Genomic DNA, 23,025 nt, shown 5'->3' on the forward strand with positions numbered 1-23,025 from the left:
TCCAGGAAGTGAGAGCTTCTCTCTTTCCTTCCTTCCTTTCTTTTCTCCCCTCCATCCCGCTCAGTAGTGAAGAATGCCACATGTGCATACAATTGCCTTTTCTTTACCTCCTCATTACCATTCGTTTCCCCCAGATCCTCATTGAGGTTCTGACATTTTGAACACCGGCCAACTTCAATGTTGGCACCTGGGGGCAACACTGGTTGAAGGGACTAGAATCTCTGCTGTGAAGCACCAGAAAAATAAAATATTTGAACGACCATAAACATTCAAAATAGACATCTGGATTGATTGCTCAACATTACACCCCGGAAATCCACAACATTGAAAACATGCCAGCAACCAGTTGACCGCGCTTCATACATGACTATGCTCTTCAATAAACTGTAATAACCTGTAAAGTCCGTGGAATTCGCCCTGTGCACGAGCACACAGTAGAGCCCGGTGCACTCAAGTGCCCTCAACCCACGGGGGCCCGCCGAGGCCTAATGCCGATGGGTTATTTCTGCCCATTGACTTCTCGAAAACCAGAATCTCCGCATTCCTTGCCCTGCGATTGAAAACCCAATATGATCAGCACCTGAGTACAATGTTGAATCGACCATTAGTGGGTTGGATCCTTACTATTTGGACATTGAAGGTCAAGCCAATGTCTGCCAGCCGAATTAGAGCGCCATTGATTGAACGTCAGACGTTGGTGTGAGCCTGAGCCATCATGCACGTCTCTTCTCGCAATTCTACTTTGTTCCGCTGGGAGGCCTATTGGAATACAAGAAATGGAAAGGTCAAAAATATTACACATTAATATAGTAGGTATAGATCATCTGGTCGACAGGCAACGTACCATTTGGCGGAAAGAAAATGCTGCGAAATACCCTGTTGCCAGGGTCATAATAATAGTCGGTGTATTTAGAACCTATGGTTCCAGGTCCCCAGGCACCACTTCCATTATCTAGGTACAGTTTAACTGCAAACATTTAAGTAAGTGTAGAGAATTTAGCCACTGCTTCGCCGATTTTGATCACGAGGGCGGAACTTCGCTCACCTGTGCGTCCATGAAATTGCATGGTGGTATAGAATTGCTGCCTCTCCTCATCGAAGTGTGTATTTGATCTAGGCATTTTGGAAGGTGGTTTGTCAACCAAGTAATGACCCGTTCTTGATTTTGAAAATGAACTTCAGATTTGAGATTGATGGGAATCGTCACTGATAATATAGAAATCATGTAATGCGGCTTAAACTAGCTGTGACTAATGATGGAGGTGTGGGCGAGTTTCACGAGCATTTCACAGGGGCAAATCATATCTAGTCATCGCCCACCACCAGTAGACACTCCATAGCAGGTGACCCCTCCAGAAGTATAGCGCATATAAGGGGATTGCTGTTTGTTTTTAAACCTATGCCTTTGCGAACATCGAAGCGCTTACCTGCATTACTTTGAAACTGGGCTGCTTATTATGCATGCAGACCTGACGTGGCTGTACAAAGATACCCTCTGTTTTCAGAATCTGATTGGCCTTCTATTTCTCGCATGCCAAGTGGTGCCAATTGTTTTTGATCTAAATTCTACACCATGTCACGAGCTGGATTTTTTTGTGAGGACGCCCAACCCCGCCGCCAATGAGTTTCAGCATCAACTAGAAAGGTGGCCAACACGGCCGACGATCTTGCGATAGCCCTAGCCGCCTTTCTCCCGTAAAGATTTATTGCGGAGGCGCGTAACATAATACTTGGCATGCAAGAACTGGGAAACTAGAGTTGGCCCCCATTTCTCAAGCACGGGGCTGCGGAGCCTCAGAAGAGGGGTAGATGTTGGCTAAAAAATAAGCATGGATTCAGGGCAACTGTTAGTATGATCTATTTGAGCCTGTAACAGCACCGAAGAACCGTCGGTCGATCTTCTCCAAGTATATCAAATCAAACGGGAAATTATTCCTTGCTGCGTCATCAATTCAGAAATCACCACTCTTCCAACTATCACGCATTGAACTGGAAAGCCGTTGATATTCCTCCAGTTTCCCTTGCTCAATTTCCTTATCCTCACGGCGCATAATCGCCTCAAGAAAGGTCCAAAGTCGTCGTTCAAACCCCTAACACCAGTTCTCAAGCCCCCTTTCCCAGTATTCAGGCTTCTCGATTAGAAGCCACCATGGTGGCGCATGAGAAAATTCAACTGGGGCCGCATAAGAAAGCTCCCAATCCACCAAACCTACAATATTCAACAACTTATCCAAAAGTACAAAGAAGTATCTTCTTACGATTGCCGAGTCTGTGACCTTCGTGTGTCTGGGTCCTTGGTGGCTCGACCTATTTGAAGCTGAACGAGATTCGCGAGGGTATAAAAACTTGTGGAACTGGAGTGGGAGGTAGCGGAGGTTTGTCGGAGGGGAGAGTTCGTGAGGCGACATTAGTGGGGCTGGGGCATTTGATGCCCTTTCAAGAGGTACAAAAGGTAGCGGAACCGTGTGTTGCGTGACTTGAGGAGGAGATGGAGCGGTTCCGCCAGACTGAGAAATAAGGGGAAGATATCATTTGGAACTGAATGAGACTTGGTACAAGGTTTTGAAGGGTATCGATGATGGACACGCTGGTCGAAAGAAGGGGAAATTACAAGAAACATTGTGGCCTTCAAACGAAATAGGAAGTCTGAAGGGCGTGGGGATGTACATTGATACTACATGCTATTGATTGATGCTGGCATTCATTGGTAGAAAATATATTTTGTGGCATTTAAACATGATATCCCTGTGACCCTGTCATTACCTCTGTAGATATTAGTAGCAACTCTATGGATGAATAGCACATTTCCCGCACAACCTACTAGTAGTATTGGCATGAAGAAGCTAGATTTACCACACAGCTCATTCGCGCAAGGGTGGGGTTACGATTTGGGGGCAAGAAATCTAGCTCGGGGGCCAGTACAAGACACTAGTCCTTGGAAGGCAGGATTACGGTGTACCTTTCCCGCCATGCGGACTTTTGCATAAATTGCCCTGCAACCCTGTATTTAATTGGTGTATTTGGTCAAATTTATGCAATTTGTCAGCATACGGCCCCCAAATCACATGATATTCATCAAATTATCGAAGCTTGGACAACTCCTCCCAATAGCTTCAAAAACGATGATTTCTCGTCATCTAGGATTTTTAAAGGATACACGCATATCTTACCGTTTGACTGCAATTCTGTTTTGTGAATTTCCTGTCAGATGAAATTTAGAGATGAATTAGCGAAAAGTCCTCATGGCGGTAATGGTACACCGTACAGGACATGGATAGCAGTAAGATATTTGCGGCGTAAAATGGGGCCAAAGAGTGGGGCATCAAGATTGAAGGTAAGCCGTGGGTCAGCTGCCACCGGCAGTCTTTGTGGGGCATTTTAATGGATGATTTGATGTCAAGTTACTTGGCTGTCAGAAGATATGAGGAACGGGGCCCCTTTCCCTGAGCTACTACTTTGTTCTCCTGCGTCTAAACAATTGTACTGTGACGATTATTTTTGTGATTGAAATTTTCACCAACAATGGCCTCCACGAGCATTCCATTGGAGGCAGACTATGTCATCGTGGGTGGTGGTACTGCTGGTCTAGTCCTCGCCTGTCGACTCTCTGAGGATCCCACCAAGTCAGTGGTGGTCTTGGAGGCTGGCAAGGATTTGACGGCTGATCCTCGCGTTCAAATTCCAGCCATGTGGACAACGATGATGGGATCAGAGGGGGATTGGCAACTGAAAACTACTCCCCAGGTGAGTGTAGCCCTGTTCAGTTAACAACGAAAGTTAACTCTTTCTGATGTTTCTCATCGCGACAGTCTGGATTGAAAGATCGGGTTATTAGGTCAACCCAGGGAAAACTTCTTGGTGGGTCTTCTGCAATCAATGGCCAGGCCTTCATTGCACCTTCGAAACTCGTGTACGACTCTTGGGAAAAACTGGGCGCAGAGGGATGGACATGGGAGAACGTTCACCCGTACCATAAGAAGTCGTACACCATCCAGCTCCCCGATCCCGCCACTCGCCTGCATCTCGGTATTGACAGTTGGGTGGATATCGATGCCCAAGGATCATCCGGTCCACTGAAGATTTCCTTCCCCGCTGTGGTTCAAGATCCACTGGCCAAAGCATGGGTGGAGACATACAAAGGTCTTGGTCACGATATAACCGCGGACCCATTCTCTGGCAGATCAATCGGTGGCTATAGCAATATGGCTGCAGTTGATGACGAGACAAAAACAAGGAGTTATGCTGCAACACAGTATGGTATACCCGCAAAACAACGCCCAGGCGTCTCGATTCTTACAGAGGCATTGGTGTGCAAGGTTATCTTCGACCAAACCACAGCAACAGGGGTCATTGTCATCATCGACGGAGAAACGCACACTATCAAGGCGAATAAAGAGGTTATTATTTCGTCGGGTGCTTTCAATACGCCGAAGCTCCTCGAGCTATCCGGGATTGGCAATAAGGAGATCCTAGATCGATACAACATCCCCGTTGTTGTGGAAAATCCAAATGTTGGAGAAAACCTTCAAGACCACCTTATGTCCGGCATTAGCTTCGAGGCTGTTGATGGGACAATGACAGGAGATGCTCTCGTACGTCAAGAGCCAGAGGCCATCCAAGAAGCTATGAAGCTATATGCTGAGCATAAAGCGGGTCCTTTTACTATTGGCGGTGTCCAGTCAAGTGCTTTTATGCCCTGCTTAGACGAAAATGGAGACAGAAATGAGAAGTACATCAAAGATTTGATGGATCCTTTCTTTTCAGGCACAAATATCTGTGATCGGGACCAAGCTATTCGCAGTATCTTTGAACAGCCTGATTCTCCTACTTGCTCCCACTTCATGTTTCTTTGCCAGGCAAATCTGCATGAGACTGGGAAGAGCTTTGTTGGCCAGGATCTCCTCCCTGGCAACTTTGTCAGCCTTGGAATCATCCAGGGCATTCCATTTTCTCGTGGTAGCACCCATATCTCATCTTCAAACGTGGAGGATAAGCAGACAATTGATCCTCGATACTTCTCAAACCCGTTAGACTTGGAAATCATGGCGCGCAATCTGCTGGACGTGGTGGCATCTCAAAGGGCAGCCCCACTGTCGCATTTCCTTAAGTCAAACGGGCGCCGGAATCATCCTGATGCTTTCATCACGGATATCGAATCTGCTAAGAAGTACTTGCTTGATACTGCAACGACTACATACCATCCTTGTGGTACTGCGGCTATGCTGCCACGGGAAAAGGGTGGTGTTGTTGACGAGAACCTCCGGGTGTATGGAACTAAAATTTGCGGGTTTGTGACTCTAGTATCCTCCCGTTGGTCACGGTAGGCAACATCATGACGGCCGTGTATGCCATCGCTGAAAGAGGTGCGGATATCATCAAAGGTGTGATTTGAACCTCAAGGCTTCAAAGATACAGAGGTGCATACGGTGGATTTGAGAGAAAAAGAAAGGAACGCATCAGATAATGGTTGAAGATAGAGACAAGATATAGAACATTCGAGAGAGAGCCGCGCCGAAAGAAGAACCTGGAAAAATGAGGCTCCGCGATAAGATAGCAGTTCAACACGTTGACTATATTCTAAATCACAACTACCGAGTTTTCATAATGAAAAACGCATGGTTTCTACTCTGAATCAAAATTTTCAATCCTCAACCACTGTAAGAATCTCCAATTTCCAGCCTTTTCAGCTGCATACACCTTTTAATTGATGTTTTCGAGTCTTAAAGGGGTATTTCACGCCAAAATTTGGCTCCGGGTCTACAGTATTGGGAGTGAACGATGAAAGCGCTCGATAATGGAAATATCTGTACTCCTAGCCTTCAAATGTTGGGAAAAAGATCAAAATAGTCAAAACACGTCTGTATCTAATTGTTCCCGATGTAAATATTTTCCAACCAACATCACCCGACTGCGTTCCTCTCCACCTCTACTATTTCAGATCCGCCAGGAACTTGCTGTCCTTCTGGATCCGGTGGTCTAGTAAGGCCCCTTCTGTGCCAGGATATTTTGTTCACTCTCAACACCGGTTTCTCAGGACTAGAAGTAGCATGGAGCGGAGGAGAAACTTCATTAACCATGCTCTTGCTATCTTCCACTTCCTTGCCGATGTCCGTCTCCTCAGATTGATGGAAGAAATTCGGTCCATAGGCAGGAAGATTATGCTTGAGCAGGTTCGCGTTGAAGGCAAGGGCCACGAAGAATGCTGAAACAAGAAAAGAAACACCAACTAAACCAAAAGCAAAGATTAAACGATGATTTCGTGAAATTTCCCAAGGCTGACTCACATATAATTGGAAATATCCACCACCCTTTGTATGCGACGCTTCCGTTTTCGTGGGGGAAATCTGAAATGTCCAATGCAAACAGACTAGTCAAAAAAGAAGCAGGTAGCTAATGTTATCATCAGCATATCGCCTTTTGCTGTTCCTTCTTGGAGTCTGCTTAGGAGGTGACTTACAAAAATTATGGTCACTACTGTAAATGTCATGACAGTATCACTTTGTCTCCGAGTCGCCTGAGCCTCCACAATGCCAGCTTTTTGTTGTTTCAAACTCAATAGAGTGTTGATGTCGCTCTGAAGGTTTTGGGCATCTTGGGCCATGCTTTCAATCTCTGAGCTGAATTCTCCCAAGGAAAATGCCGGGGTCTGACTTCTACCCTTCAATCTGGTGTGCTTCAGGAGACTGTTGACGTGGTCCTGATCGAGCGCCAGAGTTTTCAAGATGTTCAGCTCATCCAAAATGTCCTTGATCTCCTTCAACAGTTCCGTCTCATCGTATATGTTTTCGTATGGGTTCTCTGGTTTGTCCTCTTTGTCCTCTTTGTCCTCTTTCTTCGAATTTCTCGAATCTCCGAAGTATTCTGTCGGTTCTGGGGGGCTGGGGTCCTTTTTCTTGTGATCAAGAGAACTTTGAAACTCAGAAAAGAGGTTGATCTCGCCGTCGCGCTGTTTCCAGTCAGTTCTCTTGCGGCTTGGTAACATTCATGGACACTTACCATCCTTTGAATGGCCTTCCGATAGGCATCCAACGGTGAAACCTTGATATTTGCAGAAACTTTGATATCCCGCGCATTGAACATGCCTTGGGCGGTGTCTAATATTACTTGTAAAATTTGATTTTGAAGCATTTGGGTGCTTTGGCCTTGGTCATTGGTCTGGCGTGTGCTCTTGCCTTGATCGACAGTCTCGAAATCAGCTTGATAAATATTGTCAAGGACTCGTTGCAAAAAGGTATTATCACTATCTTCAACCTCTTTAGTCACACTGGTGATGATTGTACCTGATATATACACATGTAAATTTAGCGTCTTATTCAGGAGGACAGAAGGGAAAGGTGTCAGCTCCAGGTTTACTCACCGTCGTAGATAATCCATATCCACAATTGATTCACAACTAGGATTTGGGTTTCTCCCATCTCTTCTCCCTGACTTGCGGACTTTTTATCGGGCATCGAGCTTTTTGCAGTTCCAATCACTCCATCGGTTTTTTGACCCCCTCGCGGCTCTGGTGGAACAGCAGGATGAGGTGTCTTGACATGTTGTGTTTCGTGTTGAGCTTCGGCTAGTGGATTTCTTTGGTTGTTCTGTGGTCGCTGTTGGACTTCAAGTTGAGCCGTGTCGGCTTCTGATATTTCATGCTGAGCCTCGCCACCCCTATCAAAGTGACTCTCTTCCACAGGGCTTTGGGTGACAACAGGAGATATGGTCTTCATTCGCGCCAGGTCCTCTTGGATCTTTGTCTTACCATTAATCGATTTTTTCTTTTTTTTTAAGATGGTTATATTTTGTGTAGTCTTATCCTTGCTTGTCTTTTCTGCAGTTTGCCTAAACAATCGCCCAAGAACTTGATCGCGATCTCTGTTGTTTGTATAATCAAGTGACTCATAATAGTACTGGTCGAGGGTAAGGCAGCTGTGTGAAATTTCGTGAGATACTGGATCCGAAGAAGACAAGAAGACAGCATCGGGATTTCCTTCATCCGGGATTTGATCTGGCTCCTTTGCCCAGCAAATATAGGGCATCTGTGAATAAACCATCAGTGCCTGATTAAATGGTTGCCATGCGTATCCGTACATATAGCGAAAAAACCTGCATCTTGTCGACCCTTTCAAGACGACAATTTGGTCTCATATACCGAGTGGCTGCTCCAGCGGGTATTTCCGACCAACTCTTTCTCACTAACCCAGCTATACGGCGATGTACCTCCTTGCTTTCACCTCTTTCTTTGGAAACTCGGATCATCAGCTCCTAAATGATATCAGCACTCACGATTGAAGAACAAGGAAAAACTGGGAACTCCCTACTGTGACATGTTGAAGCTAGCAGTATAATTAGCCTCGAGAGTGTCTTTGATATTAAGCAAACTCTACTTGCCACTTACATTGTTTGTTGGCAAATGAATCCATCGAAATTCAATTTTCTTCGTGGTTTCATCGGCCTCCTTTGACTCTGACGGTTCTGCTTGCTCTAGTTTGCTGCTTCTTTGCTGCTCAAGCTCTTTGGGTGTTATTTGTGCATTTTTGTTGTCTGGAACGAATGGTTTCTTTGCATATTTAGATCTTTCCATATAGATGATGTCAAATATTTGTTGAGGATCGCTGATCCCGACTTCGCTCATTATGGCTTTAGGCCCTTTCTGATATATGATATCGGCGATTGGGGCACGCTTGACGTTCATCGTGATTCCGGATTTCGTTGTAAAAGCAACATCGACAACTGTTCCGTGGTGTTCATCCTTGGCAATACTGTGCTCATCGTACATGAACTGTGGAGGAAGTTTGCCATCCGTTGGTCGACGCAGCGGAGGAGGATTGCTCAAAAGATTTGAAATCACTTCTTCACGGGAACCTTTCGCTCTGTCTGCCTGCTTTTCGTAATAATTATCTGCAAAGTCTTCCCCCTTCTTAATGTGGATTTCTCCAAAGTATTCGCCGCTGGATAGAAGCCACCAAAGTGCCAATGGGTATTTGTGTTTGATGGCGAATTCGAGCGGCTGCATGTTTGCTTCTTCCCCTTCGATCTGCTTCCTCAGATCATTGAAGGCTTTCTCTTCCCCAGTCGTAAACCTCCAAAATGCAGCTCCCATGACAAGCTCAGCACGCTCTGAGTGATTGTCAAACCCTGAGCCATGATTGACTATGCGACGTAGTATTTTCCAAAGCTCTTCTTCGAAGGCGCCCATATTCGTTTTATCGACGATCAATGATATCAGGCCCGTAGGCCTTTTTCCTTCCCCAAGTATAAGGTGAAAAACCTCGTTATTGTCTTCCTTCTTCCTTTCATTATTTCCGACAAGCTGAAGAAGAAGCCGTAGAAGATATGGCACCAGCCTGAAATTCCCCTTCTCCGCTGCAAAATGCAATGGTGTCTTTCCACTGCTGGACATGGCTAGAATATCGTCGCTCAAATTGAGCTTTTCAGTGTCCCATGTAGATACCTCAGTGGCACTACTGAGCGCAATTACATGAAGCCATGTGATACCTTGGCGATTCTGTAACTCTGGAAGCTTCTCCTGTTTCATGACGACATCAATCAGGTCCTTGTTCCCATTCAGCAATGCCCAGTAAAAGACAGGGGTAATATGATTCAGAATATCTGATCCTCGCTTCAAAAGGTAGTCGCTCACTGAGGCTTGTTCGTCAAAGAGAGAGAAATGTGTTTCACCCTGCAGAGGGTCGACCGGCATATAATAATTCGAGTTTAGCAATTTGAATACGATAGAAGGATTATCACTGGAAATTGCCGCCTGCAAAGGAGTCTCATTTGAAAGGTCTTTGGAGCGAATAAGACCGATTATGTGCCTAGGTTCCTGCTCAAGAATACTTTCCACGATTTCATCGGAGCCTTCCACGCAAGCAACATGTAGCACATTCTGCCCAAAGAATGATCGTGCCGTTATGTTTGCATCTTTCAAAAGAACCAGAATGGCACGATTGCCATTGAATGCAGCTGCGTTGAGTAGAGGCGTGTAGCCCCATCTGTCTGCACTCTCGATATTCGCGCCTTTTGCAAGAAGAAGATTGATGATATCGGCTTTGTCATGGGTGGCAGCAAGAATGAGGGCTGTCTCCTGGTCGCGGTTTTTTCTTTCCAGTAGTTTAAAATCATCTTTGCGAATATTGGAGTCAATCATCTTCAAATAACCCTGCCCCGGCTTGTCTGAACAAACATGTTCGTTCCGACCCCCGGCTGCAAGATGTAACCATGAATTTCCACGATAATCCTCGACACTCAATTCCACTTCTTTTCTCACCAGGAACTCAAAAATTTCAACGCTTCCTCTCTCGGCTGCGATAAGAAGAGGGGTTGCCCCCAAGAAATTTTTCACCTCCAAGATATCTTTAGTGACGTTTTCCTTACCCAAGATACTTTTGACAATATTGCGATGATGATAGTATGCGGCAAGCGAACATGCAGTTGAGCCACCGCTGATCGTAAATGCATAGGGATCCGCCCCCTTTTCTAGTAGGATTTCCGTAATTTCTTCCTTGCCCAAGGCTGCGGCGAGCATTAATGGTGTCATGCCCATCACCTGACCCTCACTGTCTTCCACGGTGTACTTAAACCGACCATTCAGGAGACTTTGATTAGCCTCCGTGGCGAGAATCTCATGTAAATCTTTCGCGTCATCTCGGATAATGGCCACTTTAAGCCTTTGGACCAGGTCGTCGTCGAAATCGACATATTTCGCTTCCGAGACCGCCAGATCAGGATCTGCACCTTTGTCTACAAGGATAGACATCACTTTCTGGCGGCTTAGCTTTATCGCCAGAAACAGCGGAGTGGTCGACTCGGTTTGAGGTTTTTCACCTCCTAAGCAGTAATCAAATTCAGCGTTTAAAAGCTCCTTGTGTGTTTGTAGGAGATTCTCGACGGTTTCCTTCTGCCCCTCCTTGATGGCATAAATAAGATCATTGACGCCCTGTTGTGGGCGTTTCATGCCCGTGGGGCCACCTTCCGGTTGGTGATCTAATTGAGTCAGAATAAATCGAGTTGAGCTGTTGTTTATGAAAGGAGCTCACCGTCGGGGGTATCTGCCATGATTTCAAAGAAGACTTCAAATACCGGATAAAATAAGGGGGAAACGAGGGGATCTCGGGATGCAATCCTTGGTTGGAGTGGGTGTACTTTGAAAGAATTGATTTCAAGCTGGGGGTAGTGCTCTTTTGAGCTGACACGCCCGGAGCAAAAAAAGCAAGGTGATCGGCGGTCGGTGATTGGTGAGGATGTGATATCACTCGGCGACACTACATAAGAGACAGCGTGCAGCGGTTACTAAAGATAACCATCACAAACGAGTACGATTGGCCTATCTGGGATACCCAACGAACCTCAGCGAGGTGCATAAGCCTGCTAGATACTATGCATGAGTGTCACGCTTCACCACGCGAGAACCATAGGAGGAATTAATCCTTGCCAAGGAAAGATATGACGCATGGGAATATGCCACTAGGAAGCTGACGTGGATAGCAAACAATTGCAACCCAAGTTCATGATGGCGAGGGAATTTTTGGCTATCACAAAAGCACCCTTCCAAGGAACTACAGAAAGTCCAACATCATATTTTTATCTTTTCATAGCTGCCCGAGCCGGCCCCGCAATTTGGGATGGATTTAGTGGATGGAGCCTTGACCGAGGAACGGAGTAAATGCCGGCCCGAGCTTCGCCTGGTTAACGCTGGGGAAGTATGGGATAATATCTTTAGGTACATTTGAATTACTTGTATTTGAATGGACCATCCCGGCTTTCTTACTCAAGCGCTGGCAAATCATCTAGCATTTCGGATATTACACCGAAGTTATCCTCTTCTTCCCTCGAAGTGTACTGTAAAATGATCAGGCTTCACAATCTTCTCTCAGCCGTGGAATCCAAAGACTTACGCGGAGGGATCTGTATAATCCAGTAATAGTGGAACCAGGGGTAGCCTCGAGCGTCTTGAACTCTGCGGGAGCCTCCTCATACTTGCCAACACTGCCGAAAAGGTGGGAATCAACAATGCCCCATTCGCGTATATTTTTTTTTATTGGTGATGAGCTACTGAAGTTAGTATTTGGAGTGTGAAATGTTGTAACGCCGGCGTGTGACTGACCCTAAGAGCAGAAATCCATTTACCCCGTCTGACCACTTGAACAGTTTGTAGGTATTCTCCTTCAGGCCCATCTATGGGCTCTGATTCCATTTCTTCCGGAGATCGTTTATATGAACTGAAGTAAGCCGGTTCGATAGAAATCTGGTCCGAGTAACGAAATTCTATCGCGGTAGGGCTGAGTCCATCGTCCAGGGCAATTTCAACGATGTGTCTCAGATACGCGCCTTTGGGTCCACCAAATTTGCACCAGTGAAGAGGCATGTACCCGTGTTCTGGCTTCATGATATCTTGAAAGCTCCTGTCATTCAATAATAAGTCTGCACTGGGTATGGAAGGGTACCATAAATCTGTAGTGTGAAGAGATGGTGAGCTCAGACCAGGACGAGATTCGCCAGGGATCTCTTTGATCGCGGTAGCCGTAATGCTGATAATTTTGTACATCTGTTCTCAACGGATCAGCGATTGGACTAATTTCAAAGATTTTTGGCAACGTACATCAACCCTGGCTCGCAAAGGCTCTGTGGTGTCAAAAGCCACAAGATGCTCTGTTATTGGCACATTTTTGGATGACCCAAACCATCGTGGTCTGACTCCGTTGCCGTCCACAATTTGGAGGGCTCGAATGCCCAGAGGATCGATTGCGAAGACAGATCCCGTGATAGTTTCGACATCGTATAGGAGTGTTACTTTCGTGGATAGATAGCCCAATTCGGCATCCATTCCGGTTTTTGATCTGAAATCCAGGCCAGAGAGATGTTCATGGTCTCCAATCCCAACAAACGACAATGTAACGCTCTTCAAGTCGCCAGGAATAAAGGCGCATTGGCCCCGAAAGAAGAAGCATCCTTCGCCTCTCAAAAGTGAAATGGTAGCATCATGGCGATCGACAATGACTCGCGGGACAATTTTGGAAGTAGCTATGATTAGATTTGCGTCTTCGCTGGGTGTTGAATCAAATTCAGTTGCAGATTCATTCTTATCAGCCAATCCTGAGTCCATGAATTCGATTATGTATTCAATTAGCGTGTAAATTCTTCTTCGGTTCTTTAGGCCCGGGGGGCTTCGACATTGACTAGTCATGCGGTATAATGATAGCCAATCTCGAGGCTCCGCGGTGTTTCGTTTCTCAAATAGAAACTCACGGTCTCCCCCAGGTTGAAAACGGGAGGCCCAGAATGATGGAATGTCAAGAATAGGAAGAAAGGATCTCGAGGAGGCACGTAGAGACATTGCATCACGGGTGGGCAGATGTTTCACGATTCTCCCTCGAATCTCTAAAGGCAGATTGGCGAAACAATCATTGGATTCCAATTTTGAATAAGATGATTTCGATGGAATTGGGTCATGGGCTGTCATCAGTAACAACATTTCGATCTCCGGCACGTTGTACGGATTCTCCGTAGCTAGCTGCAGTGCCTCGGTGTTTGAAGGACTGCCTAGTGTAGACTTCCAAGGAAAGTTCTTATGTGGTTTAAAGTCATATATGCCACCATAGTTATGACCCCAGTGTAAGTATTTCCTTGCAGAAGCTACTGGCAATGATTCACAAATGTCGAAAAATCGCTCCAGAGGGATATCATTCGGTTTGAAAGCTTCTCCCAGGAGTTTCCAACACATATCGTGGGACAAGAACGAACAAGTCCGGCCAAAGCGATAGCCCACATAAATTATTGGCGCTACCTGCGGATCATAATCCTCGTCATCGCCTCGCTTTGTAGGGTCGGATGGTGCTTGTACCGAGCCTTGACGATCATTATAAAGGCCAACGCCGGATGTAAAATACCCATCGGGGCTTTTGGAGACTGCCTATTTCAGAATTAAATCCCAAAAATTTCTCCGAGTAGACATAATGGCTCGAAACTCGTTTAACCACTTTCCCGAGAAGGTCTGATGGTCGCGAATGTCATATCCGCAGACCACACAGTATTCGAAACGCGAACTCATGGTAGTGATAGGCAGATTGGATATTGACGGGAATATGAAAAGAAAGAAAGGGAAAAGAAAAGGAAGATCCGACAGAAATGCGAGGGACTTGAAAAACCAAGTGAAGAGGCATTGATGGTAGTCGAATGCATGGAAGTTAGACACCCCGCCATCGCGCGCCCGCAGTCACCTTTTCACAAGTGCTGCCTAATTTGACGCTAAGCAAACCCCCGGCATCATTCACTCCGTACACGTCGCACTCGCACTCGCAACATTTGAATTCGGGTATACTAGTAGCACTTTTCCTAGCGGCTATTTATTGGATTGAGAATAGTATCATAGTGATTTGCCATTTCCCAGACCCACTCTTGGCCAATAATATTGAATTTACAGATAATGGCGCCTTCCTTAACCCGCGGGCCATCGGCCACCAGCGCTTACCAAAACATATCCGCCGATCGCCAGGCACCCAACTTGAAGGTTCGGAATATCCAACATTGAATGGATAATTTTTTTGGACGCAGCTCAAATAGCGAGGGGTTATTTCACATGTGCATATGATGACCCACCTTCACGATACATTCAGCGGGATATATCTATTAATAATATGCTGGAAAGTTTTATGAACTGATATTTTGGTCCTGGGTTGACGCTGCATGGGTCCTCGAGTATGTATAAAGGATGTAGCATTTGAATATAGCCGTCAAGTGTTTCAACATTGAATTACGACCATCAAAATAAGAATCTAGAACCAATTGACACCGAACCATTTGAATTTAATCAGTTGAGATCAATCAATTGATTGATATTAATTATATGCATGATGTCCCAAGAATATGTAAGTGATACATTGATTGACGCCTTCAACCTCTGACATCTGAAATGATTTGGAATCTGTGTTATGATTAGTATATGAGCTGTGAGATAGTAAAGGCCCACTTTGCTCACATACATATCGTGCCGATCAACTCGTGGGAAACGGCTGTTGATCGCTTCTGGGTGAATGTTCTGAACAAATATTTCACCCGAAATTATAATTTTGACGTCATCACACAAACACGACCAGACTCTACACGTGAACTGCACACCGAAATTACTGTCCAGCGCTTTCTGGTTTATGAGAGCAAGTGCGCATACGAGGGCCGCACTGCTCGATGGAAAGAAGCTCTGGATCAACTCGAGGGTTATCTACAGGCCACATTCATAAATGAGCCGGGCACCCTTGGCCCTCTTTATGGTGCAGTGGCTATTGGAAGGTTTGTTCGATTCTACGTGATTGAACATAAGAACGATAGAATGCATGATTTTAACGCAAAGCCTGGCGGCGAGGCATATCATGTTGAAGGGGATGAGGAAGATATTCATGGCATCCTTGAAACGATTCGCGACGCAGCAATTCAGTTAAAATCCTAGTTGTAATATGCGATTTTGGAACGTCACCGACTGTGCTATTGGTTTCTCCAGCTCTCGCTACCATGCAGCGAGGTTGCATGCACATATATATGAAGGTCGAAGATATTCCCTTCATTATTTTCTTTTCTTTGATGTCCCGCTCTGCATTCTGCTTCCATTTTCCTATTCCATATATTTCACTCTGTTTTATTTTCCTCCAATGTTTCCTGTCTTTTACCCCCCGTGGCTCTTTTGAACTGTGTTTTTCTGTAACTTATCTTCGATTAGAACCATGTTACAATTTGAAACGCTTTTGCATATAACCAACATTGAATCAGCTTTGGAATGCGATGCTCACAATTGGCAAACTCAATCCCGCCCAGCCTGGTGGAAGTGAGCATTCAATGTTGGCTACTACATTAATAATATGTATAATGCGGTCGAAATTTCATCGAAATGCCAATCCTGTGTCTATTTGGGAATTATTTGGATTGAAAAGCACTACTGTAGGTGTGGCGATAGCTGTGTCAGGACCAAAGGGCTTCCAAGACTGAAGGAGTAATCAACCTGATCAGAATTGTTCACTTGTCCTGAATAAAAAATAAATAAAAGATCAGTGGGGGAAAACTTGGACATTTAGGAGTGAAAAGAAGGGAGAGCTATGATGTCGCGGTGGGGTGGCATCATGGGGGGAACACCCGGGCGGCAAGCGAATGTTACCGCCAAATTCAGCGGGTAGTTGGCCTCCGGCACCTAAGCCGCGGGGCCAGAAACTCGGCTCGCCGCTCCACTACTAGTATACTCCCCAGCTGAGTGGACGGTCGGACCGAACTGGAAGGTGATCTATGGATCCTCAGGCTACTTGAGATCTCTGTGATGCCCAGGCGATGACAAGTATAGTTCGAAGGTTCTGTCGGAGGTTGCCGCACCCCCGCGCCTTCCTCCACTTCTCTTTTTGTCTTTTTTGTCCTCTCTTCAATTATTTACACGACATGTCTCCAACAGAAGCCTGAATGAATGTTTGACTCGCCAAGGTTTCTGAAGGGGTGAATATGTTTATTCCCAACGAAACGTGTTCGTCATGACTTCGAAAAGATCGTACCCAGATTTCTCGGTGATGGTTCATGGTGAGTAGTATCTTGTCATCGGTTTCGGACCCAGACATCTACATGTAACATGATCTAGAAATCTAGGATGTGAAGCCCGCCAAGTAAAACCGAAATACGGTAATATATACCGTATTATTTGCACATTTTGGCGGCACGATTATTTGTCATGGTATAATATACAAGTTGGAGACTGGTTGAGGGTAAAGCCGTTCAATGTTGGAACTTGGTACCCCAAAAAGCAGGTTCATACCAAGTGGCCAAAAAATCCAAAAATAGCGACCGAATTGACTTTGGTTGGTCAACCACGAACGACATTCGTTGAATGATCATTTAAATTGCCCTTGTGAGAACCTCCCAACCCGTTATGCCTCGTTTGGCCTAGGTCGGCTGGTGCTTCCACGGTCCACTCTATACCTACCAGGAGATTTGTTTAGAACTGCCCCCAATATTTCTCTCAGATAGGCTTTGTTTTGCTCCTCTTCCTTGATCGCATCTTCATTGTTTGCTATCCAATGTCCACAAGCTACCTTGGAACCTCGCCAATCTCGACCAACTCGGTCACATCATCACCAGTCGGGTTGAAGCTAGATAGAATAGAATAAGTGTTCACTCAACAAGCGTCCATTTTATTCCAAACTTCCAAGTTTTAACTCTAAACCAGCTATTAATCGTCGGGTTGAACGCATGGTATGTCTTGGAGCACTCGTATTTCCCCCTCCTCCCGAGGTCTCTTCCCCTGCGATCTAGTCAGCCACAGCCTCATGCCAGGTGCTTGGGGGGTGCATTCAGAGCATGAGCCGTGGAACTAAATGCCGTCCCACAGGTTACTTACTAGCTAATACCTCTGTTTAGTTAATGCAGCCAGGAGATCAATCATCCTGATTCTGAATAGTCCTGTTCCAGGCATAGAAAAACATATGGGCCAAAATTCAGGATGACGTCTACTATATTCCTGCGTGTAGTAAACAACTTGAACTCGCCGAGTAGTCTCGTAATTATTTCTGTCTAGTTTTGGTACTGAACTGGGCACTTCTTCATTATAAATACGGTCCATATCTACTAGTACTGAGAAGATTTTCTTTCTTCCAACAGTCTCTCCTCGGCTTGTTCTTAATCTACTTCTCATCTGAGACATCTCCTGTCCCCACAATAGCTCCCCGAGTCATACTCTTACCAAGAAAATGAAAGCTTTCATCACCTTTGCAGCTTTGGCAGCTGGCGTCGATGCCCTCGTCGGGCGCACTGATAGCTGTTGCTTTCAACTCACGGGCCCCAACGGCTCCCCAGTGGGTCAACTGAGCGACGGTCAAAACCGAATTGGCGACAGCAGTCTCGCTGCTGCTGAGTTCTGTATCAGTTCTGATGGCTCCATCACGGATGGCAGCGGCCGTGGCTGCATCCTTACCCGTATGTGCAACTTTACATGAAATTGGAAAAGAATACAGACTGATACAAATCCAAGCACCAACCACCCAGTTCCAATGCGACGTGGGCGCCACTCCCACCCCCGGATTCTCCATCAGCTCTTCCGGCCTGCTGGAATTCAACGGAAGCCCCGTCTTCATTGCATGTGAAACTGGCGACAACGGCGGCGAAAACATTCACACGGCCGAGCCCATTCCTCTGGGAACTTGCTCCAATGTCGAATTGAAAGCCAGCTCGTGCTTCACTTCTACTTCTACCTCCAGCTCGACCTCCTCGTCAAGCAGCAGCTGCCCCGATACCCTGACAGCGGGTAGCTTCGAATTCCCGCACCTGATTGTCCCCATTGACTCAAGCTCCCCGAACACCGCCGAAGGCACCAAGTTCAATGGCGAGGTCTCCTCGACCGTGTCGACCATCTTCAACTTTGATATTCCCCAGGCCGACTCTGGAAAGACTTGCAGCCTGGTCTTCCTGTTCCCCAAGCAGGCTGATCTTCAGACATCGTCGTTTACGTTCAGCGGAGATGGCAAGATCGATGTTTCTGAACTCTCCAGCCCAGCTACCGCCTCTACCACCTTTAATAATGCCCCGTCTGTGTCCAAGGACCTAGGTGATATCACTGTTTCACCTGGAAACTCGTTCGTCATTTCGACCTTTTCCTGTCCTGCTGGCCAAACTGTTGCCTTTGAGATGAAGAATGCTGGCAGTACTGAGCTGGAGTTCTTTGAGGACTCTAACCCTTCTCCGTAAGTCATATTGCCCATGCATTGGAAGCCTTTTTTGCGCTCTTTGCTAATTTATAACCAGCATCGGCTTGTTCATCACCGTGTGTTGAAAGCCATTTTATATTTCAGTTTTTTTTCGATCATAATTTAGTGTTCTCCTAATTTGCACTTCTGTCCAGATTTCTGTACTTTCCATGCTGAACATAATTAGGTGATGCCAATTTTTGTGTTCGTGGTTTGAATTGGGGGAGACATCACAACAACAGTTCTCCGGATTTTGTTGGATGCGAAGCAACTTTTACTCCATTTTTATTTAATATCGCAATAGCTATGGTAATTATCTTAATCGATAAAAATATATTTTGATTATTTTGAAAATGGATTTTATCAGCCACACTAGTATGTAAAAAAAAAAAAAAAAAAAAAAAAAAGAGTCAAGTTTGGAATGAGATTCGCAACCAATAATCACCACACAGTGGAAATTTCACCTTCTGAGCTTGAAGCGTCCAGGCTGTCTATTGAATCTCGAGACCTACAATAATTTACGACCAAAATTCCAAGGTCAAGTATGGGTGTGGAGTTCCAATTCGACTACTCGATATTTTTCTTATAATTCATATCAAACTATCATCGTCAATCTGGGTACCATATCCTCCTCTCCAGAAATCTTTTTGAGTTTCTCCATCGCAAGCTGGTTCTTATGAAATCATCCCACCTTGCTTAGAAGCTTCCTATCGCCAGGCACAAATTCTGCACAGGCGCTCTATTCGTTTTCTTCCTTAACTTTCACCATATCCAGGCGTCGAAAGATCACCCATAGCAATACACCCGCGCCACCCAGGATTCCAGTCAAGATTGCGTACATTGTGACCAAGTGGGGGTCTTGAGAAAGGGGAGTGAAGGCAAGAGCAAGACAAGCTCCAATTCCACCCATGCCAAGCCAGACAGCCTGAACCAATGTCTTCATGCTCTTCGGAGCCTTGTTGTAGGCATATTCAGTTCCCGTGGTAAAGCAGAAGACCTCGGCCAATGAACCACCAAAGTAAATGGGAATCTGGAGGAATACCGAGACGCGGTTTGGAATCGTACGATCCTTCGCCGCAGCACATGCTAGGGGGTGATCATAACATGGGCCTGTCTGGTAGATAAGCTTCTGAATACCAGTGGTATAGGCCATTGCGAATGCCAAAACCAGAAATCCAACTGTCATGCGTGCGATTGGTCCGAAGGAGACTCTGCGCTTTGTGAGGAAAGGATAGAGGCCCTTCTGGATTATGGGAGCAACGATTATTCCGGAGATAGCACCTGCGATCTTCATCATGTCGTTCGGGATACCGTATGTTTGCATCTGCCCAGCCTGAGAGATCAAGTTGTTGAAAGTCTGGTTATAGCAGAGCCAGTGGATGGGGAAGAGAATCCTTGGGTAACGTTAGCATTGATTACAGAATACAGCATTTACGAACTTACAATACTCGGGTGGTGAGTAGACTCAGTTTGATGTCCTCGATGAACGAATCTGTCCAAGGAACTTGACGACCATGTTTCTGAAGCTGAGCGTCCGGCTTTGCAGCATCCATCTTGAAGCCTCCTGTGATTCCGAGACGCAGCGCGGTGCATACCTGGGGCATTATATTTGTTGTGGGCACAACTCGAACTAGAGAATTCTTAAGTTAGCAAGCAAGCCATCTTCACAGCTGAGTTTTTGCCGACTCACTAAAGTAGTTCCGTCCAAAGATGACCGGAAGAAGAGCTAGCCACATAGCGCAGCACGGAACCAAGTACGCAACCCAGAAGCCAACGTACCGCTCTAACAACGGTGTAGAATCGGCCAAGAAACCAATGATATTGATCGTCCTATATTTCTCATTAGTAATGATATATTTCTAGATGACGAACAGAAAGCTGGTACTCACCAATAGTACACGTTGTAGATGTATGTAATGGTCAACTCCCGGTCAGCGACAACTTTCTTTCCCTTCTTAGTTCTAATGCGGAATTCTTCCTCGTCGTATTGGTCGGCTGCTTGAAATCAGTTTCATCTTCGCGGCTTGTACGTGTTGACGAAAGAAAAAAACCCACCAATGAAAGGCACGACAGTAGCATTAAATGAACCAGATCCGAGAGACATGAGAATGCAGGCAGCGATTACCCCGCCCAAGGCAGCCCCTTCTCGGATGGCGACAGGCAGTGAAGTTGCGAAGAGGATAGTGGCTCCGACAGCCTCGATACTATGACAGGGTAAGCGTTTGAACATCGATGGGGAAGAGATCGCGAAGTATCAAGGGATGTTATACATAGCAGCGTAAATCATTGTCTTATGGCGACCCAGCCAGCTATCGGCAACAACGGCAGCAGGTACGGGGGCGATGTACGAGAGAATGAACAAGGCATTGACGATGTTTGTAGCCGTAGCCTCGCCTAGTCCAAGGGCTCCAGGGACTTCTCCGCCGGCAGCATTTTGTAGGTAATTCTCTGTAAACTCGTCAGCGAGGAGACGTTATTTTTGCAGGGATGGTATAGAGTGAAGTACGCACGCAGCGGAGCAGTCGCTCCGTACCAAACAAAGCGTTCCAGGATGCCCGCGATACAGGCTGCCCAAACGCGACCGGGAACATTGTCAACAACGTGGAGTAGATCGCGCACTTCGTCTTCGGTGGCTATGCGACCGTCGTCGTTATCGTCGTCCGAGGGAGGCGGGACACTGCGAGTAGACTGGAGCGAGGTATGATCTTCCAATTTAGAATCAAGACTTGTGCCCTGATCTATTTTGGAGAAAGAAAGAAGAGCCCCGTTATCAGCATTGCCGTTCTTTTCTTCAACTTGAGAAGCCATCACCAACCGTGATTGTAGATGAGGCTCTGCGGTTGTATTCGCAGAGCCGTTCACATCAGGCATCGTGCCCGAGGTTTTGAATGTCGCCTGTTTAGTTGCCATTGTGGAGAGGAGCTTTGGAGTATGGTGAATCGGGGAGAGGGAAGAAGATGGGCTTTCGGCGCCAGAGCTGCCTTATCTATGGCAATCGGGCACACCGAATCCGGGGGTCCGAAGTGGTCCGGCGGTGACAAGCCAGTGCAACCCTGCGAAGACAAAAGTACGAAAATTCGGTCAAAATGAAAGGATTCAAGGGATGTATTGGCTTGCATTCTTGGCAAAGGAAAAGAAGTCAAAGGTGGAAGTTAGTATTTACGTTGCATGGGGCTGCAAAAATTCATGTCTCTAAAGGTGACCATTCCATTACTCCATTACTAATAATCGATACAGGTCTAGAAGCTGAACTCTGGATATTACGGGGTAGATTCAAGTGGATTCTTGGATAAATTTAGCGAATTAGTATGAGGTAAAAAGCTCATCAATAATTATTTTGTAACTTTGAAGCCTTCGATACTTTGCTATAAAGGGCTGGTACTCAAGCGAGCACATTAACCTTAGCCAATTGATTGCGCGCAGGGATGAGGCAGAAGTGTGGTCAACGTTAACATTCAAATCCGTGCCCTCTTGGGTTCCAAGGTTCGAATTCCCAGGACCCTGTCCCTTGTGTTTATGATAGGTCTTTAAGCGTTCCTACCTTGTCTATCTGCCGTGAGAATACGAGATTGTGAATGATCACGAGGACTCGCTACCTTTCTTGCCACATGATATCATGATTCTTCAAATTGGCGGCCAACTCTATATATAGTGCTATTGTGAGCCATAAATGAGTTCTCCCAAAACATATCGCGAAAGCTTTATTCACGAACCTACCAAAACCAACATTTGAATTAACTCGAGAAATTTGGAATTCCACAATGTCAGACTTCCTTCGCAGGGCATCCGACGCGTTCCACAACCGCCAGCGTCAAGACTCGACCGGCTCGAACGCCTCAATGGATGAAACCGCGTCTCCCAATGCTGCAAAGCCTCCCCAGCAAGAGCCAATCACCCAAAAGACAGAATCTGTGCAGCCCGACTCCCACCCTCAAGATCCTGTTGCTGGAACGGCAACCAGTACGATATTACCTTTTTTGGCTTGAGTTGTGCGAGTCCGATATACACTGACAACATCTTATAGATGCTGCTGACCATCCAATGAAGCACCGCCGCCATTGGGGTTGGGGGTTTCAATCTGGACAACACCCCGAAGCAAAGCAGCAACCCAGCCAACAGCAACCCAGCCAACCGCAGAAAGAAAACAATGACTGGATTTTTGGATCGTAGAAAAATGTTGGTACTGAACGATGTCACGAGTGTGATGAAGCTTCTAATTTGACTATTGCCCAATCTTTCTCGCGACTTTGATAGTTATTCAGTTCAATTGAGAATTTTCACTAGCCCATATGTATCCAAAATGCTTACCCCCACCAGTCATGAGGATATCGGAAAAGCT

At 46.0% G+C, this 23,025-nt stretch overlaps 8 protein-coding genes across 8 annotated transcripts; 4 read left to right on the forward strand and 4 right to left on the reverse strand.

Annotated features, from left to right (window-relative positions):
* Nucleotides 1-687: 687 nt before the first annotated feature.
* On the reverse strand, nucleotides 688-1,121 carry N7466_005814 (uncharacterized protein; the record flags this gene model as incomplete). Its single annotated transcript, XM_057165211.1, has 3 exons — nucleotides 688-759; nucleotides 876-967; nucleotides 1,046-1,121. 3 exons carry the CDS (start codon nucleotides 1,119-1,121, stop codon nucleotides 688-690), a joined length of 240 nt encoding a protein of 79 aa, XP_057020810.1.
* Nucleotides 1,122-3,522: 2,401 nt separating this feature from the next.
* Nucleotides 3,523-5,392, forward strand: N7466_005815 (GMC family oxidoreductase; the record flags this gene model as incomplete). Its single annotated transcript, XM_057165212.1, is given in 3 exon segments — nucleotides 3,523-3,744; nucleotides 3,810-5,310; nucleotides 5,325-5,392. 3 exon segments carry the CDS (start codon nucleotides 3,523-3,525, stop codon nucleotides 5,390-5,392), a joined length of 1,791 nt encoding a protein of 596 aa, XP_057020811.1.
* Nucleotides 5,393-5,900: 508 nt separating this feature from the next.
* N7466_005816 (uncharacterized protein) lies at nucleotides 5,901-11,040 on the reverse strand (the record flags this gene model as incomplete). Its single annotated transcript, XM_057165213.1, has 8 exons — nucleotides 5,901-6,226; nucleotides 6,285-6,390; nucleotides 6,458-6,946; nucleotides 6,997-7,280; nucleotides 7,358-8,021; nucleotides 8,203-8,247; nucleotides 8,381-10,968; nucleotides 11,022-11,040. The coding sequence occupies 8 exons, from the start codon at nucleotides 11,038-11,040 to the stop codon at nucleotides 5,901-5,903; spliced, it is 4,521 nt and encodes a 1,506-aa protein (XP_057020812.1).
* Nucleotides 11,041-11,748: 708 nt separating this feature from the next.
* Nucleotides 11,749-13,087, reverse strand: N7466_005817 (uncharacterized protein; the record flags this gene model as incomplete). The annotated part of the gene is made up of 4 exons (XM_057165214.1): nucleotides 11,749-11,823; nucleotides 11,880-12,033; nucleotides 12,072-12,529; nucleotides 12,584-13,087. 4 exons carry the CDS (start codon nucleotides 13,085-13,087, stop codon nucleotides 11,749-11,751), a joined length of 1,191 nt encoding a protein of 396 aa, XP_057020813.1.
* A 1,747-nt stretch (nucleotides 13,088-14,834) lies between these two features.
* On the forward strand, nucleotides 14,835-15,424 carry N7466_005818 (uncharacterized protein; the record flags this gene model as incomplete). Its single annotated transcript, XM_057165215.1, has 2 exons — nucleotides 14,835-14,849; nucleotides 14,921-15,424. The coding sequence occupies 2 exons, from the start codon at nucleotides 14,835-14,837 to the stop codon at nucleotides 15,422-15,424; spliced, it is 519 nt and encodes a 172-aa protein (XP_057020814.1).
* Nucleotides 15,425-17,693: 2,269 nt separating this feature from the next.
* Nucleotides 17,694-18,687, forward strand: N7466_005819 (uncharacterized protein; the record flags this gene model as incomplete). The annotated part of the gene is made up of 2 exons (XM_057165216.1): nucleotides 17,694-17,919; nucleotides 17,975-18,687. The coding sequence occupies 2 exons, from the start codon at nucleotides 17,694-17,696 to the stop codon at nucleotides 18,685-18,687; spliced, it is 939 nt and encodes a 312-aa protein (XP_057020815.1).
* A 738-nt stretch (nucleotides 18,688-19,425) lies between these two features.
* Nucleotides 19,426-21,596, reverse strand: N7466_005820 (Proton-dependent oligopeptide transporter family; the record flags this gene model as incomplete). The annotated part of the gene is made up of 7 exons (XM_057165217.1): nucleotides 19,426-20,080; nucleotides 20,130-20,316; nucleotides 20,377-20,516; nucleotides 20,576-20,681; nucleotides 20,742-20,890; nucleotides 20,957-21,134; nucleotides 21,197-21,596. 7 exons carry the CDS (start codon nucleotides 21,594-21,596, stop codon nucleotides 19,426-19,428), a joined length of 1,815 nt encoding a protein of 604 aa, XP_057020816.1.
* An 851-nt stretch (nucleotides 21,597-22,447) lies between these two features.
* N7466_005821 (uncharacterized protein) lies at nucleotides 22,448-22,856 on the forward strand (the record flags this gene model as incomplete). Its single annotated transcript, XM_057165218.1, has 2 exons — nucleotides 22,448-22,646; nucleotides 22,711-22,856. 2 exons carry the CDS (start codon nucleotides 22,448-22,450, stop codon nucleotides 22,854-22,856), a joined length of 345 nt encoding a protein of 114 aa, XP_057020817.1.
* Between the last annotated feature and the right edge of the window lie 169 nt (nucleotides 22,857-23,025).

This window comes from Penicillium verhagenii (genome assembly GCF_028828195.1).
Source record: "Penicillium verhagenii strain IBT 33310 chromosome Unknown utg000006l_segment0_segment0, whole genome shotgun sequence".
Classification (NCBI taxonomy): domain Eukaryota; kingdom Fungi; phylum Ascomycota; class Eurotiomycetes; order Eurotiales; family Aspergillaceae; genus Penicillium; species Penicillium verhagenii.